Source organism: Parambassis ranga, chromosome 15 (assembly GCF_900634625.1).
Source record: "Parambassis ranga chromosome 15, fParRan2.1, whole genome shotgun sequence".
NCBI lineage: Eukaryota > Metazoa > Chordata > Actinopteri > Ambassidae > Parambassis > Parambassis ranga.
The window spans coordinates 15,152,320-15,171,953 of record NC_041035.1 but is presented as its reverse complement, the minus strand read 5'-3'; the positions used below and the strand labels follow the sequence as shown (position 1 = coordinate 15,171,953).

Sequence of the window (19,634 nt, the reverse complement as noted above, 5' to 3'; positions counted from 1 at the left end):
GCACAATAGTAGCTGGAATTTATTCACAATCAGTGTTGCTAACTTGGAGTTCCATTGTGTTGTTTAAGTGTTCCCCCTATTTTTTAGTAGACAGAATCACTTGGATTCTTAGTAATTACATGTGATCATTTTAAAGTTTTCATTGTTAGTATAACTGGTAGCTTCAAGAAGATTGAGTGCAGGTCTTCTTATTTTGTATTTAAGGTTTCAGATGCCTTCATGCCTTTGTGCCTTTGCTGATTTACATTATCCTCCAAACAAGCCTCTCTAAGTGCCTTTTGTCTAAAAGCGTGTTCATGACACTTGCCCTCACTGTTGCCTGCATTACTTACTTTTATATGATTGTTGCTGCTGGCAGCATGAGAGCAGCTTGTAAGTCCACTTTTATCTCTTGCCCTTTAGGTTGAAAGGAAAAAACATTAAGCTTTTAGCTTGTTTCGCTCTATCCATGTCTTTGGCTTGATGGACAGTGTTCGAATACAGAATATCTCAACAGCTTCTAAATGGAGTCCCATCAGTGTAGTACAGATAGTTCCCAAAGGAAAAAACTAATCTTAATACATGTATCCAAAGCTGAACTTAACAACCTTAAACCGAAACGGTAAACACAGAACCAGCAGAGCAACAAGCATCAGTGAACTTAAACTCAATATTTGGTAGTGAATTGATATGCTGTGGTTCACATTCAGCGGGTTGTGTCGTGGATCGTCAATGCTGAGGCAGCGGATTATAAAAATCCTGCTTATTATCTGCTTTTCCAACAGATCTACACCACTCTAGCAATGTTTACTAAATATATTAAGCATATTTCCAGAGTTTCCAAGTTACATACTAAAGATTAACAGATGACATGAACTTAAATAAAGTAATTAAATCACACCATATTGTTACAGCAAGAAGTAAAAAAGTGTGTTCTCATATTGAATTGATTTTTTCCCCAGTAATCCCAGCTTTTTTCCTTCAGTCCTCCTTGTTATTGGATATCTGTCATCTCATTTCTGTTTTTGTAACAAACAGATCTGCATAAAGCAAAACAAAACTTTCACTGAACAGCACATGCTGGGTTTTTTTGCATATGAGATGGAGACTGGCCCCTATGGGAGCCATATTCTAATACGCTTGTGCAAATGTTGATTTTCTCCCACTTCAGTTCATTAGGGTTTATTTCCTGCCAATTTGCATCATGCTGACATTCTAATTAATTTATTTTTAGGATACTGGGATGTAAGTGAATGCAATTATAGCTAACTGTACTGTATAGAAACCCAGAAGCATCCTGAGGCAACACATTCCACAACAGATTTCATTGCACTTAATGTTCCTTTATTTAGTTCATCAACCAGTAAAAGTACACTTTGCTTTAGATAAAATCTTATTACAGTACAGCGTCATTTTTCATGTTTACAGACAGGGTTCAAACGGACAGGAGGGAAACATTACATGTACAGGTAGTAGCTTATGTCATGGTTTGAATTATTAAAAATATCAATCATCGGGCACGCCTTCTGATCTTTGGCAAACCTGATAACAAACCTCTTTGGAGTCGGTTTTGTTATTTTTGTGGTAGCTGGAGAGTTTGCTTATTTGCAAATGATATCAGACCGAGGAAGGTCTTAAAGTGCATAATAAGAAATATTCATCCACCTGTGGGGATAAGCAGAGTTCACACTCGCCTGGATTCTTATTCTGTCAGGCTTCACAGATCTATAAGGCCACTGAGCTACACAAAAATAGTAAAAGTGTCTGACCTTTACTGAATGTACTTTCCAAAGCCAGATGAATGTGAGATGTTTTTAAAATAGAGTATGTAAAAGGTGCCTCCTCAACCTCACGATCCCATACAACCTGTCCTCGCTTCTGTAATGTCAACAAACATTATACAGTATAACCGAATTGAGTTTTCTATTGAGCATAAAGGTCATTTAATTTTAGTATGTGGAACTGGACTGATAGGAATGAAGAGGTGAAACCTTCTGATCAAACACAAGGATCAATAATCTGTAAAAAAAAAAAAAAGAGGCAACAAATCTTAATGCAGCAACAACAGGGGAAGCACTTTAAGGGGAACTAAGTCAAATATTTGAATAAATTCCTTTACAGGGACACATCACAGTGTCCTGCATATCGCCTGGGCAACCTTGGAGTTTGTTTTGCGACATAAAGCGTTGCAGATGAAGTAACCAGCATCTATGACTTTGGCAAGGTTCACACCCTGGAAACAAAGATGAATAGAAAGATTTCAAGGTGAGGCGAGCACAAAGACAAACGCTAAGAACTCTAAAAGGTGTGTGCAGCAGGTGAAAGAACAGTGAACTGCAGTGAAAATATTCCACCAGCAGGGGTAGGGATTGTTAAATAAATTGTTCCTGAGAAAGGGCCCGTGCTGCAGCATGGTCCTGCACGAGCTGTGTAAAACCACTGATATTATAAAATAAACATTTACAGAGCAGAATGTTTGCCGAGCCATCTGTTTATATAAATGAGGTCTGAAAGATTATATGACTTCTGGTTTTGTTAGGACACAGAAAAAACATGCAGCTGTGTCAGAGCGCACCGTGAAGACACACTCACCGTTTCAATGCCCATGCCATGGAGCATATAGAGGACATCCTCTGTTGAAACATTTCCAGATGAACCCTGTGCGTACGGGCAGCCTCCCAGTCCAGCTACAGCAGAATCCACCACACAGACCCCCATCTGCAAACACACACCAGAGACACTGAGGACCCTTCACAAAAACAAAGATCCTTGTTCTGTTGGCTGGTGCAGGCTGGCGCAGCACACCTTGCCAGGCCTGCGGTCATGTTTTACAGCTGTTTCAGAGAACCGTGGGCTTAAGTCCTGAAGATGAGTGGGCACAGAATGTCCCACACTACGGCTTAGTCATCCTCTTTGTCAGCTTATATGCACCAGCACCACATAATTATGGCCTTGTCCGTATGAGAGGAATATTATAAATGCTGAACGGGACATTTCATATGTTTCTGATTCTCCTTGTTACTCGTGTTTTTACAGCACTACTCTGCCCTTAACCATGGGGATTCACTTTCTTGCCACACTGAGAAGACATGTTTTCCTTGGCTGGATGGTGTCCACACACACACACACACACACACACACACACACACACACACACACACACACACACACCGTGCCAGCAAACACTGCTGCTACACAAATGTACAGTTACTACAAATAAAAGTAAAAATCCTTAATGTCATGAATTGTCCTCATATGTGTCCTGTCCTGATATTTATATATATATCTTTGCACAAACATGTAAGAGATAAATTTAAAGTTGGCTTATTTTGTTTCATGTGAAGCTCTCTGGCTGTCTATAATCAACATTGCTGTAAAAAGTTGTGGGAAAGTGTTCCATGTTTTCTTGGTTACAATAGCAAGTGTCTGGCCTCCATATGAAAATTAATGATGCGTTTGGAGTTCTCAATTCACTGCTTTTGTTGGACAGCTTGCCCAACATTTTACAATGTTGCTTTGAAAACATTACTGTAAATTATAGAAATACATTTAGTGTACACCCTTAACTACAAGTTTACACCAAAGACCCTGCAGTTTTCAGAGTCATTATGGACCGAGTTCTCGGGATGTTTTCCACATGTCCCTGAGATTGTCATGAGAATATTAAAGATGTTTTCCAGCTTCCGCGGCGGAGCCAGATGTCAGTAGGCCCCACAGTGAGACAAAATTAACACACTGATCCTCGCAGTGGCATCGGGTCATAAAGGGCTTTCACCCTGGTGAGCAAGACTGAGCAAGCTAAATTAAAAGAATCTCTATTGCTTTTTTCGTAACAATGCAACTAATTGGTTGCTTTTCCTCCAGACAAGGACCTACTTCTTTCGGGGGGCTGTCTGAGCCAGCCGTAATTGCTGTTTGTGTTGGCAAGGGAAGAGGAGGAGGTGGGTAGAAGGAGGAGGAAGAGGAGGAGGTGTAGATCTACTCCGGTGTGCAGCACAGCGCACGAGATTTCCAGACCTTGGTTAAAGCCAGAGCAGGATATTGTACTAGGCATATTTTTTTGTAGTATAAACACAGAGTTGTAATCTGCCATGCCAATCCTCTCGCTTTCAGCCGCTGCTTCTGTAAGGCCACAGGCCTTCAGCGTACTGTTTCTGAGAGGAACAGAACAAACCCTTCAGCAGCGACACTAATCACGCAGGAACTGGTGGTCAGCAGCTTGGGCTTGCCAATGCAATGTTAGGTTCACACTACCCAGAAACCAGATGTGTGCTCAGTGTTAAAAAAGCCATATTCAGTGAGCTGTGGCTGTATAAAAACAATGCATTCCTGGATAAAGACACAGTGCATTTTCAAACTTGCATGATTTGGGATAAGCTTGTTGACATTCTACACTCTAAGAGCACAAGGCTGAAGATGGACATGCTCCCATTTTGGTTTTATAACTGCGTCAGAGCAAGAGAGAAACAGAGAGTGTGTATTCAGAGCAGGATATGAAGCAGTGATGCTTTACCTGCTGCTACATAAACTGAGGAGGCTGAAAAAAAACTGTCATACAGATGCACTGCTGACACATATATCACCTCTGCAAACCGCAGACACAAGGGGCAGCTAGGAGATATGCTAAACATACATGTAAAGGATAAATAAATTACATTTTTACTGCACAATTTCTTCCAGCAAAAAAAAGCTCAACTGTACAAACAACTCATTCAGCTGCTTTCATGGATCACTGAGTTTCATAAAAGCAGAACAACCAAGAACAAGGAAATAACTGTGATCCTTATATAAAATAATCCTGGTGTTTTAAAATGATTCGTTTTATGTTTTATGCTCAGAGGGAAGCTAACAATTGAGACTGTTATTATTCCAGCTCCATGTGGGTGATTGCCGACACTGACATTCTAGCACAGAAAAAATGTAAAGGGACAAAAAACACTTTCACACAAAACCTTTCAATTTTGATGCATTTGCACACACTGACACTGGAGACGAAGTGAGGATTGATCCAGAATCTGTTGATTTTGGGCCAGTATTTTATGTGAATGCCTGCGTTGGATGATTCTATTGAGGTGCCAATATCATTCCTAATAGTCAAAAATAATAATTAGGATTTTTTTTACTAAGCATGCAGGGTCACATCAAGTTCAAGAACATCTTTATTTATTTATTGTTCTTAAATGATGTTTTATGCATAAATCCTTTTCAGTAGGTACAGATGGAAACTACACCTTTGGATTATTATACCGCATTTATGCTGCTGTGCAATGTTTGTATATAATTCCTTTACTTTTACTGCACTATATTATTTTACCATCTATGCTGGTGTGCAATGTTTGTACATAATTCCACTAATCTTTTATTTTTTACTGTACTATATTCTATTTTATTCTATTTAACTCTTGCTCTGACTGTCGGTGTTGTATTGCTGCTGGTACCCAAATTTCCCTGAGTGACCTTCCCAAAGGGATTAATAAAGTATATTCTATTCTATTCTATTCTATTCTATTCTATTCTATTCTATTTATTTGTCTTGTCTTATAAATATTGGATCATGTAAGAGAATGATAAATATTTCTGCTTTAAGCTTTTAGTGTGCAATTTATTTTTAAAGAGTAATATTACATTTAATACAACAAAATGATTGACCCCTGCTGAACTGTAGCGTCTACCTCACACAGACAAAAGAACGTACAGTAGATGAATGTTTATTGTTAGTGGAAAGATCATGTGTGAGCCCAAACAGGTTGTACTGTATTCCCCAGCTGCGGTAGTGCACAATACACCAAAATTGCGGGTAAGAATAAATAATTTTCGCTGCCAAGTCTGTGAAATCTAAGTACATACATTGTCATTGTGTGACCTGCCAGAGTAGTTTTGTAACAAAGCCCCCCTAGACCTCCTGAAAAAAAAAAAGGTACAAAGACTGAGGAATGTCTTTATCAGGAACAAAAGAGGTGACTCAGGGCTGACAGCACTGGGGGAATTCATTTCTCTCCCAGTTGGTGGTGTGGAGTTCTGGCACACAGTAATGAAAAAACTATGATAAAATCTTTCATTTCCTTCTTGTTTATGGGTGAGCAAATAGTAAGCTAAATATCCCCGGCTGCTATTATTTTCTGTGGCCATGGGGGCAGCTGTGATGAATCATTTTAAATATGATCCACAGAGGAATTTTACTCTGCCATCCAAAATCAAAGCTAACTTTAAAAATGTGTGCGACTTTACACATGGATACAGCTTTTTTCTGTACAGTGCAGCAGCGTGGCGGTGAGACTTTCAAAAGAAAAGCATTGTTATTAGAAGAAAGAAATTATAATCGCTTGACTGTGAGTCAGTTTTTCCATGGTTATACCAACAAAAGCGCACTAGTGCAGTGAATAGCCTACAGTATGGCTTGAAGTCGTCCTTTTCATACATGTTGCAGGGCAGTATATGATAAATATATAACTGCAATGATACATCATTAGGAATGAATGGATGATATCAGTAAATGAATGCATCAACGTTGACGGCCTTTGACTCGACGCATATTTGTGTGACTTTCTGACTCTTTGTTATTTTTGGACACTGGACAAGACTGTAAATTAACTGCAGCAGTTATGCAGTAACTTATGCAAACCAAAAGTCAGCAAGCATTATAATTATTTTCTCCGCACAGTCCCACAAAAATAAAAGTACAAGAGCAGGGTGTGCAGCTGCAGCACCATTCATCACATCCTCTGTGTCGGGCAAATGAAAGGATCATTTTTCCACTGGCCTTTAAGCACAGCATTGTCAAAGAGTTCAACAGCCAAGCGACAGACGAGTTAGGAGCCCCCCCAGGGCCCTTCTATCCACCTAGGTCTCAGTTGCTTTGTCCAATAGACACTGAATAGGTGAGCCTTTGTGCTGACCCCCTCACATCTGTTGACCCACCCATCCCCCAATGAGCTTCCTCCTCTGCAGTGACAATGTGTTCCAGAGAACTGATACAGCCATATCTGCATTACCTCTGTTTTATGTCTGGATATATGTCAGGTTTACACTTGCTACAGGCAGTGTGGTGAAAAACACCCCAGTGACAGTTCATCCACAGAGTGAATTACTGCAATGGTTCATTTTTTTTTTTGTTTTCTGTACCACAATGCGTGTTGTGATGGGAGGGCCCACTGGAAATATCTCATGTTCATTAAGATTCTGGGAGGTTTTTTGTTCAGCATGCAGTTTGTGAATCATCTCGCTTTGTGGAAAGGCTTAGATCATGTTTCTTAATGTCCCTCTTCCTTGTTGACTGATGGTCCCTGGTTTTCTCTGTGACCCATTGCAGCCTACACATAGATAACAGAGGATATATTTATAATGTCAAACTGACATGCTGATGCTAAAGCTATGAGGCAGATTTAGGTTTACAGTGAATTTTATTAACATCTGAACAGAGAATGTTTTTTAACCCTTTCTACTCTTAATACCAGAATTTATTCCAACTTTAAATAACTAAGATTTTATAGTCTTAAACATTTAAAATATAAAGAAAATCTAAGAGAATAAGATAAACTTTTATGTCAAATAAATCTACTTAAGCACAGAAACACTTAGGAATCAGTGTCCCATGGGTTTTGTCCCTTTTAACTGCAATTATAAGCCCAGTTTTGGGATTTAGATTCTTTTTATCCCTTGTTGGCATCCAACAAAAGAGGGATAAATAAGGGAAATTTTAAAAAAAGCAATGCCTATGACTCTTTTTTAATAACTAAATCCATTCCCTGTGTAATATCAACACTAAGATATTCTTCAAATGTATGTATTGTCCCTCAAAAATGGTCTCAGGAGATGGCTTGAGACCAGCATCACCTATGATTACTCACTCATGCTAAGAATGATTATTTAAAACCTTAATACAAATGACTTGTGATTGCTACAATGTTGGCAGTGTCCTGAGAAAGTTGAAATACATCCTGGAACAAGAACCACCAACCACCGACTTCACTTCCACATCTGGCTGCTCCTCTTCATGTCATCATGAGAAACTATACTGATTTATGCTCGGGCTGGGCAGTTATCCACAATCAACCTGTGGTTCTCCACAAGAATATTCATATTCATCATGAGGAGAAATATGTGCATGTGAAGGCAAAGGTACCAAAAAATCCCTGCCAAGCCGCTGGGAAAGCAGAAAGTAAAGCTGTCAAACAATTTCACATGAGAGGATTAGACGATCAAGAGGATGATGCATTGCTGTCTAGTGCTTGTCCAAGGCAGAATCTACACTCCCAACTAAAGTAAAGGAGCTTCCTCTTCTAACCCACGCCAGTGTTTGTAAGCACTCTACAGACCTACATCCCTCCCACAAGGATCTGGATGTTTTCTATTCATACAAAAAGAAAGAAAGTGTCACTCAAGCTGGCAATATCAGACCTCATGTCTTCATTTTCTGACATGAGACTTCAGAATATTTCTACTCTTTTCTCCACTGCCTCTCATCACTCCATCATATTTCCGATTCACTCTATTTTCTATGATGTCTGTTTGGCACCTGCCTTATTGTTTTCCGCAACTTACACTTTTCCCTATACCCAGCTTCTACAGCCGTCCTGCTTCACTTCACTGAGAGAATTTTGGGAGCACTGTGTTTTTAGAAAGTACAACAATAAAAGACAGTTTTGCTACATCATACCGGCACAAAGTTCTGTGTGGGCCACCACCATTTTGGCCAGTCTCCTTAACTTCTGGTTTACTAACTGTGGACGAAGCAGCAGAGCTGAGGACTCCTATACAGACAGCTAGGATCTGAGATGCTTCTCACCTCCTGCTTAAAGCAGTCACTCAATAATTTATACTTAATTTTAGCTTTTCTATAGTTTAAACAGAAGATTTTTTTTTTAATTTCTAGTTTATGTAAATATTTCCACTGTAAATGTGGGCTTGCTATCATGAGAGTCTAAGGTGATTGATTCATTTTAGGAGCAGTCTCCTTCTCCTTATTTTGCACATCAATGCTGGTTCGTTCACCATGCCAGACTGTCAGTGTGCTCCCGTTTTTTTAGCCTTTTCATTTTCCCCGCCTGCCTTTGTATCATCCTCTCCCGCTTGATTTGTTGCAGATTGTTGCTTGCTCCTCTGGATTTGTTTGCATAGATCGCTTAGATTTATTTGCTTTCTTCTTCCTAACCTCCCTTGACCCCAGTAAGCTGCTTCCGTTATCTACAACCCCTCTGCTTTTTACTAAAGGTGCTGGATAAAATATTAATGTGATAAGAATTCCCACCAATGTAGATGTAGAGTTTTCATGTTTACAGATAATGCTGAGCGAAAAGGTCTTTATGCAGCAGCTTTGTAATCTATAGATCTGTACCATATAAATAAAATATAATCATCTTATTGACATTAATAGATAGATTAGACTTATGAGATTAATTTTAGGATGAGATCTTACCTGAAGTGCAGTGAGGATGTTGGGCAGTGCTTGCCCGTACGTATCGTGGCAGTGAACTGCTAAAGCATCGATAGGGACGACCTTCATCACCACCTGCAGCATCTTATACATGGAACCTGGAGTACCGACACCAATGGTATCCCCCAAGGAAATCTCGTAACATCCCATGTCATATAACCTCTTTGCCACCTGAAGAACGGAGACAATGTCTCAAAATATTTGATTTCCAAAGATTCAGAGTGTAGAATAAAGTTATCCTGTGGTTACAGAAGAATGATAATGAATTCTCTCAGCACAACTCTGTGATTAACATTCGCACATGACAATAAACTAACAACAAACAGAATTAATTAAAGAGTTTAAACAGCACCACACCTCCAGGGACAGTTGTTCAGAGTGCTGAGATAAGAGCCTGCTGTAATGAAATCTTTTATCTCTTTATTACATGAAGCACTCCATTATGAGCTCACCTCAGCAACTTTGGAAGGTTCAATGTGTCCTTCGTGGGGGCACCCGAGTGCACATGACACATACCTGAAAGAGGAAACAAATCAATGGATACTTAAACAGCTTTGACAACACAAAACACAAATCACAATGTTCTGAAAGAATACAACAAATGGCTGCTGATTGTTATATCTGCCTGTGAATAAGGATGAAGCTTGCCAGGTTAAACACAGTTTGATCTGTTACCAGATATGATCTTAGAGCCTGGTACTGATCCAGACTTAAAATCTAATCTCTTTCTAATTACTCGTCATTCTGTGACACTGTGGGAAGGTACCATTTTTTCTACTAATGTGCTGTTTTTCTCATGGTTGTCGTCAATATTGCACTGCTTGCTGACCACATATTCACTGTTCGGTTTACGGTAGTTTAATGTGTATCTGCGTCTGAAAAAAGGTTTAATGCATTTTCATTCGTTGTGTCTGCTGGTTACTCACCCTCTGACTGGAATCTGTCGCTCCTTTGCAGTGTTAATGACTTCCTCAAACCTTAGCATACTTTCTTCTATGGTGCAGTTAATGTTTTTTTTGCTAAAGGTTTCTGATGCTGACCCAAACACTGCCACTTCAGTAGCACCAGCTGCAACCTTAAGACAGAGCAGAGAAAATGAGCTGTGATGGAGTCACTCTTATGTTAGTCAGGGAATTATCTGAATAGAAAGCAGCTGAAGCACTTAACTCAAATTGACAAGCAGGGGTTAACATGATAAATTATATGAATTATGGTTTTAAAGAATGCTTACAGCGTCCTGAAAGCCTTGCATGTTAGGTGTCAAAACAGGGTACTGAACGTTAGGTGCTCTCTGAATTCCTCTGAGGACATCAGTGTGGTCTGCCATCTAAATGAAGAAAGGAAAAACACATGATGTAGAAACATAAACCTGAACATGATCCTGGAAATACATCATCTTTTGCAGACCATCCATAAAGGACTGAATTATTTTCATGTCAGTATATAAAAAAAACATCAAATGAGAGGGTGTCTATGTGAAAAATAAAACATTTATTCCAAAAACCATCTGTGGATTCACTAAGGATGCTGGTCTAGAAGAGCGTTTTTTCCCTCACTACTTATGCAGGCAAGAAAGTGTGCCTAATAAATCACTCAGCACTGCTTTGCTGTGCACAAAGAAGAGTTATTACCTGCGGTACCCACTTTGAAGACACAAAGCTGGTGGCCTCGATCACAGACAGGCCTGTTCCTGAGAGCATGTCAATCAGCTGGATTTTCACCCCTGTCGGAACAATTTCCTGAGGAACAAAGAAACTGAAACAACTCTCTCTGGATTTGATTCCACTCAAGATAGAAGAAGCAACAAGCAAAAGCAGATATATGGCTTTTTATAACATTTGCTATGCTGTGTGCCATTCAGGGTGATATCTGTATCTGACAGGCTGAATCTTGCTTTCTAAGATGCCTGATAATACACTTATTTTTACAGCCAGTGCAATCTGCAAAAAAAAAATATCTTGTTGTACTGCTGGTGTACAATAGGATAATGATAAAGCTGTGACGTGCTAAGCATAGGAAACTCAGCCAGAATCATCTCTCCTATTCCATTTCAAAGAAAATGTGAAACATATGCTCCCAGCAATTATGGCACACAACCCATATGTTTTACATGCAGAAATAAATGAGAGATTCCAGGGATTATTGTGTATAGTCATAAAAAACAAGGGTGCCAATAAATTGAAATTACAGCGTGTACCTTTTCATTTTGAAGTCCATCTCTTGGCCCGACTTCAACAAGCTTAACAAACTCTGGATACTCATGCCCTGTAATGGTCTGGGAATGATATCAAAGAGAGAGAACAAAAAGACGAGTAAAAGAGAGAGATACCACTCTTTAAAGACACACACAAGTCAGCCATCATTTTGGCGTGGGATGCTCCAGGACATGTTGGATGAAATTTGAGAACTAAAACATAACCCTGTCATGCTATTAGGATGCAAACTGGGGCGATGTGTCACAGAGAAGCGGCTGGGAAAGAGGGGTAGGGTAACTCCACTCCACATCCCACAAGGGATATTATGAGGATCAGGGTATTTTTCTGGTCTGAGCCTTATTGAAGAATTTATATAGCTGTCAGTGGTATTTCAGAAAAAGACCACCTAGTTGACCATAACCTGCTAATGTAAATGATTCTGATCCAGCACACATGGAGCCACACCGGCACTCACTGGATTTTTTTTTTGCTTCAGTCCAACCCAACTGCTGAGCTAAATGTTGCTACAACTGCAAATTAAGTGTTTACAGCTTAACAGCTTTCCAGAAGTGTTCTTAGTGGTTAATTAAGCCAGGTTACAGCAAAGTGAGCAGTGGTAAAATGGTATTAATTAGATTTAAGTTACTCTAATGGCTCCTGTGCATAGGATACTTTAGTTCTATTTTATTTAATTGTTTGTGGGAAGGGAACTTTAAAGTTGTAAAGTCTTAAACATCTATCAACAAAATGTAAAGGAACAACAGCAACTGAACAGCTGAGATTATGCCTAAGAGATATCTCCTAAAGTTAGCATGCTAACAAACTAGCCACAGATGCCAATACAGCATCTATTAATCTCTCACTCCAACATGAATCAAAGAAGCTTACTGTAAAGATCATCCAACAATCACATCTGCATGTTATGTAATGCCAAAAAGTGCCATTTGTTCTTTGGCAGAATTTTGGGACTATAGGTGGGGGGGAGTTAAAACATTGCCATCATGCAGGGCTGTGCAGACAGTCTCACTGGCTGGTGTTTACATCAACACAGTCAGCAGACACTGATGGAGAAACATATTAACTCCACAGTGTTTCCTTTATGTATTTTACATAAATGCATTATACTTTGCTCCTACACATATTAAATAAGCTTTTGAATTGTTATCAATAATCCATTGTAATGTACTGCAACAGTACATCAGTTCAAAATATAAAAATTAGACTTATTTAGAGAAAATCACATGCATCTTACAATTGAGGGTCATCATTATATAAGCAGCATCAGTGCCGTCAACAGTGGCTGGCTGCAGTGCAGCCTCTCTGTCATAAGGGAGTCATGTGGCAGAGCATGTGCAGCAGATTAGAAAGAAGGAAAAACGACGCCCACCTTCTCCTCCTGCAACCAGCGTCTCAGCCATGGATAGTCCTCGATGAGTTGCTGATAGCTCAGGCAGTGCTTCACCGTAGTGGGTACGTTACCCATTCGAATGGCTGCTGTTCAGCCTGCTGCGCTTCTGTGTCCTTTGCGAATAACCTGCACAGTTTGCTGCAACTAACGGAGCAAATTGATGTGTCAGATCACTAATGCAGGATGACAGAGGGCCTAGCTGCAGGAAGAGATTAAATTAGGAGGACGGCTGCAGATGGTGGAGTATGATTCAGCAGTTGCCATAGCGACCACATCTCTAGTAGGGAGGGGGATCAACACGGAGCGCGATGGGGGTGGAGACTGAGAGAGAGGAAATGGTGTGAAGCAAAGTAGTAAATGGAGCAATAGAAGAGATAAGTGCTTCACTTTGAACTAGGACTGATCCAGGTTCATAAAGGAAAGTTGGCTGTGTACAATAAAGTAGAAAAACAGCATGTGTTTTACAGTTGATGTTTCGTCTTGATTCAATAACCCCCCCCCTGTTCTGCTGAAACTTGAAGGCTTCAGGGAAACAGCCTGCTTTGATTGATCTCCTGTGACCTAAACTGTGGAGGGGTTTCCATTGCCAGACGTGCCACTGCTGCCAATGTCAACTGCATGGTGTAATAAAATCCCTTGTTAAGCCAGGGCAACATTTACCAGAGAAGGGGCCATTTTGAGCCCAGATGTTAACAATAGAAGGGTTTAATGAAGTCCTACCATTCAACCATCCCACCACGCTAAACTGCCCTGTGATGAGAGACCTCTGCCTCCCTCTCAGGGGAGGAGGGCGACTCATATGATCAAGCTTGAAAAGCCTTTTTTGTAGCAGGTTTCAAGGTTGATGTCTATCAGTTGCCACCCTCTAAATGTTAAAATTCCTCTTTTAGTGTATGGGCTCAGATCACTTATTCATGCTTCCTTTGGGTATGGAAAAACAATGTGCAGCAGCATGAACTATAAAAGACAAAAATCTAATGTTTGAATTTTTAACAAATCATCAATTATGCCTTTTAGATTAAAAAGTTGTCTGTTGAAGTTTTACTTTCCTACAAATAAATACGTTTCATGGGTTTCCTGGACTTTAAATTCTTTTAATATGACTGTGAAGCAGCATCAAAATCCAGATATATCTAAACTTAATGAGTGCTATGGGTAATCTGTTGTTATCATCACTGTAACAGTCATCATTTGTTGCTGTCTGTCAAACAAAATTGAGTTTTTAGTGACTCATTTTCAATCCGTGATAGAAACTACATCAGTCGCTTTATCCTAACAGGCAGGTTAACATTCCTACTTTTAAGGAAACTCAGCAACTCTGGTTTATCTTGACAAAAAACAGCTGCAGATGGCAGCTTTAAAGAGCTGGCCTTCAGGGGGGAAGGTTCCTGCTCCAACAGATCCATGTTATACAGGTGAGTTAAAAGTTTTGAGTTTAAGATGGTGTAAAAGTACAGGTAAATTTGACTGCTTACAAAAAATATCATGTGGTAAGCTTAGTTCAACTAGTGTTATTTTGTTATAGCACCAAATTATTATTAATAATAATATGAAACATAATGTTGATTACCCACTCAAAAACCAGTGCACAACCTTTTTTTAAGAAGGTTAAACGTCGTCTCCAGGTTTGTGTAGATTAGCCAAACAGATACGTCCTGACAGGAAAGAGGATGTCTCTGAGCATCTCCCGAGAACAATATATTTTCACACATGAGGATTTTGGAGACCAAGCTGAAGATGAATGTCTTAAAATGTTAAATAAAAATCAAACATTGCAAACGCCATGCTATAGGCTTCTGAGGTAAGAAAGGGAATATTCTCCTTTTTTTTGCACGTAGAAAGAAACAGATGTGCAAAGCAGCACTTCATAGAGTACAGGTTTCGGCATGGCATGAAAGAGGTTTTAAGCTCTCAGATATATACTGAAAACAAAGTGGAAGAAAGAAAACAGGAACCAGATTTAATCAATTTTCATCCTCCATCCGTCTTCAATTTCTACATCATGGATTTAACTGAATTGTGACAACAAGGGAGTGCTGGTGCTGGGCGAATAGCACATTATCATCACCCTGAAAGTAATAATCATAACACAGTCTTTCACATTCCTGGAAGATGAAAGGGTTAATTTGTCTGCTATGAATACACTCAGTCAGCTACACACCACTTGATGGTATAAATGAATGAATGCATGAATGCATAATGTTTTAAAAAATTACCACAAACACCCTTTTTAATAAAATGTCAAGGCCTTTGTAGGAATAGCAGCCTTTTGTACAGTTTCTTCAGGAAGGCTGGCCGCTTGGAGCCAATTTTCCACAGCTTCCCTCAGAGACAGCATATGTGTTAAAGATTATCCTCACAGTAATCACACCACTGAGCGCCCCATGGCTTTTAGTCACAAAAGCCACTGACCGATGTGTTGGGTTCGTGTCCACACATGATCATATAAAGGACTGTTAAACTTGTGCATGCACCAGAGTGAGGCTGAGCCACTTCTAGCGATATGGCTCTTTATATTTTTATATATATCCAAAACAAAAGATCAAAAACATTTAATTTGTTGCCAATAAATGATCAATAGGGTGCAATTCATTCTTCACAAAAGCATTAACACCACATTGAAGCGGATGTTTCTAAGCAGCCAGATATTTATTGTGCAGATTTTTATATTGTACCTTGGAGGATGTCATGGTTGGATTACGGCTCCACCTGGATCATAAAGTATAGAGATTTCCCTCAGTGTATCCTTATCCTTGGTGGGAGAAATTGGGTTTCACAGTAAAATTTACAGCTGCCAAAGTAAACGTGAACTGGGTTAAGTCGTAGCTGTTGACATCTTTGTGTGTGCCTATAACTGTAAAATGGTGACAGTAGCATGTTTTACTCATTCATTTCTTGGAAATGTGACAACATCAGAACCAAAAACCTCAACCTGCTGAGGTCTAATGCGTTTTGCAAAATTTACATCTACATTCTTTTAAACAATTGCAGTAACATTGATTAATACAAGATTACAACTTACAGAATGGTTTTCTGATCAAAGCTGTTATGGACACAGAGGCCTTATTAGAACTAAGAAAAAGAATAAGAAAGTCTGATGAAGACTGAGATGAGACTTTTTTTCTATTTGAATGTAAAGTAGTAGAATTCTGAGAAAACAAGTAATAGAGTTCATTATTTATACTTTTTAAATCTTGGCCAATGCCTCCAAATACAACCCAAAGGTTATAGAATCCATAAAACATGTGTGATTGCTCATCTTGGAGGTTGCAGTGGTGCTAAGCAAAGTATTACTATCACTCTACAGTAGCCTATAGCAAGATACCTTTAATTGTCTTGGCTACTGCAGTATAGTTTCTTTGTCGAATTTGAAGGCTTTGGGTTGTTTTGGAATGTTTTCAAATTGAAAACAAACCAATATGAGGTTTTTATAAGAGGAAACTGCCTCCTTTTTGTTTTTTCTTTCTATTCTCAGTCCATAATCGTGTGCAGATATGTGAGACAGTAAATCAGCGTGATTAACAAAAGATCTCCGAAACTGTGCACCTGCTTAACCTCTAACACTAGAACCCCTCTCCCGTATTAAAATGCATGTAACTCTTCTGCTTGAATAAAAACCCATGTCATGTTCCTAAAAGAGTGTTAAAAATCATCATATGAGTTTTGAAGAGTCTGGTATAAAAGAGAAAGAATAAAAGAATGGTTTTACCTGAGCTCATTTAAACTTTCATTACCCCTTATGCAAAAAATAAATTTCCATATAAACTGCTGCCCAGTCCTTTTCAGCTATTTCTGTAGTTTATTGTTTTTTTTTCTCCCTTGTGTCGCTTCTTCGGACCCGTCCCTCTGCGTAACGCGTCATCGCGACGGGACTTCCGCAGCGCCCGCTAGTTGGCTCCTCTTCTTCCGCATCGAACATTGTTGGACCAATCAGCGGGAGGCCCGGGATCTTTTAAAGATGACGCCGGTGTTTCTTCGGGGGCGGCTGCGTTGCTGCTTGCAGGTTTGCACCCTGTGCTTCTTATTTCTGTATTGGCTGTGTACAGTGTTTGTTTTGCTAGCGCCGTGCTGCTGAGGCACTAGATTGTTGTGCGTCTCTTGTTTCTTCCTGGACTGCCTCAGGGCTGCAAACAGTCGCGCTCGTTTCTGTTAGCTTAGCGTTAGCTGTTAGCTGAGGCACTTTGCACTTTTAGCTTATGTTGAACCCCGTGCCTTCAGTGGTTTTGTATTGATTGAACTGTTGGAGCTGTCTTGTCCATTGTTTATTTGGTAGCTTCTGCTGGTGCCTTAATTGTTTGGATTTGTAATTCTTTTATTTCATTGTCATCTTGCATATATGTCTTGCATACTAGTTCCATCTTACTTCCCTTTCCTTAGCAGGGCTGGGGCGTAACACCCATTAAGTTGAGATGAAATATTTGTACCTTTTTGTGACATTCTTGATAAACTTTCCAGAATATGTACACTTTATTGATCAACCTCAAAATGACTGAAGAGAATTACTGAATAAAAGGACCCTTGAACCAACAACCAAACTTTCTAACCCTATACCGTAACCCTAACTCTGACCAAGGTTTGGCAACTCAGAGCCCTACCCTAAATTTAGCCCTAAAACTACGACTCTCCTGAATGTTTGTTGCCTATTAATAACTTTTGCGATTTGTGTGTGTGCATAAACTCACCGGATTTACTTCTCAGTCATTGTGCTGCTCCAGATTTGCCCTTTTCTCCGTCTTTGTGCTCGTCATGGCAGAACTTCAAGTGGAAAGTCCTGTGGTTTCCAAGTATTTTTGACCAAGGCGCTCTTTCTTTGTAAATATTTTTGTATTCATGTTCATTTCTCTTGAGAACAATCAGTCATTTTTCATTTTCATGAGCAATAGTCATTTTTGTAATCTGTTTGACAGATTTCTCATATTTCATTACATGTGTTGTTCCATTTATAGTTTGAATTCATAATGTGGCAAAATTCATACAATTCTGATGTTATTTCATTCATTTGTACTGTTTTGGAAAAAAATGACCAAACGGTAACAGACTTCTAAAAAGCCTGCAGTGGTGCGAGGTCAAAATGACTTCACAGCGGTTCTAGGAGGTACTGAGTTGTTGGCAGTTTTAGTGTTAAACCTTTTTTTTTTTCTTTTATCTCAGACATAAATTGTTCAATAGATATGCGACACAAGAGAACCTGCACAAAAAGGAAGGAGCAGACATTGTTAGCAAGTCATACCGGAAGGTTATATTTCTGCATAGACCAAACCACAAAAGGATCTTAAAAGACTCGTGTTTTATGGTTTTTCAAGGAAAATATGTTTCACAAATGCTGCTGGCAATAAGAGAAAAAAGAGAAGGGACAGTCCAACCAGTGTTTACTTTACAAACCCAACTCTATATGAATCTGTTTAAAGCAGTACGCATGCATTTTAATGAAATGAAATGAAATTCAGAGAGTTTGAGATATATAGACTGTTTAAATGTGCAGGTGCCAGCTCGAACATTAATGGGAAGTGACAGTCGAGTTCACAAACAGTCTGTTGTAACTCAGAGGACCCAAAACCCTGTCTCGTCTTGTAATGTGCATATGTGAATAGCAAGCAAACATAACAGGGTTTCTGCGCTGCCCTCTGTGAGGACACATTCCTCACTGGTCCTGCTGCAGCCTTGTCATACCAAACAACATGTAAAAATGTGACCCATATGGTCTCCCTTTCAAGAGGGACTGATTGAGCTGTATGGAAGTCCTAGCCCACCCACAGAATACAAATAAGGAGAACCATATGTGGGGAGATGAATTAGGTAAACTGCACAACATTTTTATTAGATACAATTTCACTTGCCGGACTGCAAGGTGACACCTTAAAAATAAACTTTGAGCCACAGAGAGGAAAGGATCTCTGGATAACACCGAGTAAGACCACGAAACACGGAACTGCTAAACTAAATGAATAATATCTATTATTTCATGAAACAGTGTTAGTCTTACAAAAATGCGATCACGTCAATCATCTTACTTGCTTGTAATATAACTGACAGTGCCTGTAAATGAGTATGTTACAGTCAACTCTAGTAAGACTGAACAAATGTTTAGTTTCACAGTTTATGAGCATGTGTTTGTGTAAAATCCGATGTGGGCTGCTGGCCACATTTGATTTTCATTTCCAATTCAGAACTGTTGTTTACAGAATGGATAACAACTCAAAATACTTTAACTACGCTATAAATAAATGGGAAATTACATGAAATGTGATTTACTGACATAAAAAATACACTGTGTGTGTGTGCGGGGTTTTCAATGTGTCCTTTCACACTGAATTAAAAACTCACATTAACATGTCTTTAGTGTGAAAATTGTACAACTAATTCTATAGCACTGCTGGGAATTTAATTTAGCTCCTATGAGCAGTGACATAATTGTGTCACCTGGTGGGTAACTGCTAATCAGTAAGGAGCAAATCCTCTGTTTAGTTCAGTGCATAATCTGTAAGGCTACGTTCAGAATGCCAGACTCAAGTGACACATCTAAACTTGGAACTCGTAGCTTTTTGCATTTGTTTTACAGCATTTGTCCATGAATTTCCTGCTGGTGAGGGTTTAGATTTCATTAAAATGACCTCCAAGC

The 19,634-nt window shown here is 39.3% G+C and overlaps 1 protein-coding gene across 1 annotated transcript; it reads right to left on the bottom strand.

Moving 5' to 3' along the window:
- Nucleotides 1–1,839: 1,839 nt before the first annotated feature.
- On the bottom strand, nucleotides 1,840–13,137 carry hmgcll1 (3-hydroxymethyl-3-methylglutaryl-CoA lyase like 1). Its single transcript, XM_028423858.1, has 9 exons — nucleotides 12,995–13,137; nucleotides 11,610–11,687; nucleotides 11,044–11,151; nucleotides 10,644–10,739; nucleotides 10,339–10,487; nucleotides 9,865–9,928; nucleotides 9,395–9,583; nucleotides 2,572–2,697; nucleotides 1,840–2,212 (listed from the first exon to the last, which is right to left on the bottom strand). Exons 1-9 carry the CDS (start codon nucleotides 13,088–13,090, stop codon nucleotides 2,108–2,110), a joined length of 1,011 nt encoding a protein of 336 aa, XP_028279659.1. The 5' UTR covers nucleotides 13,091–13,137; the 3' UTR covers nucleotides 1,840–2,107.
- Nucleotides 13,138–19,634: the final 6,497 nt, after the last annotated feature.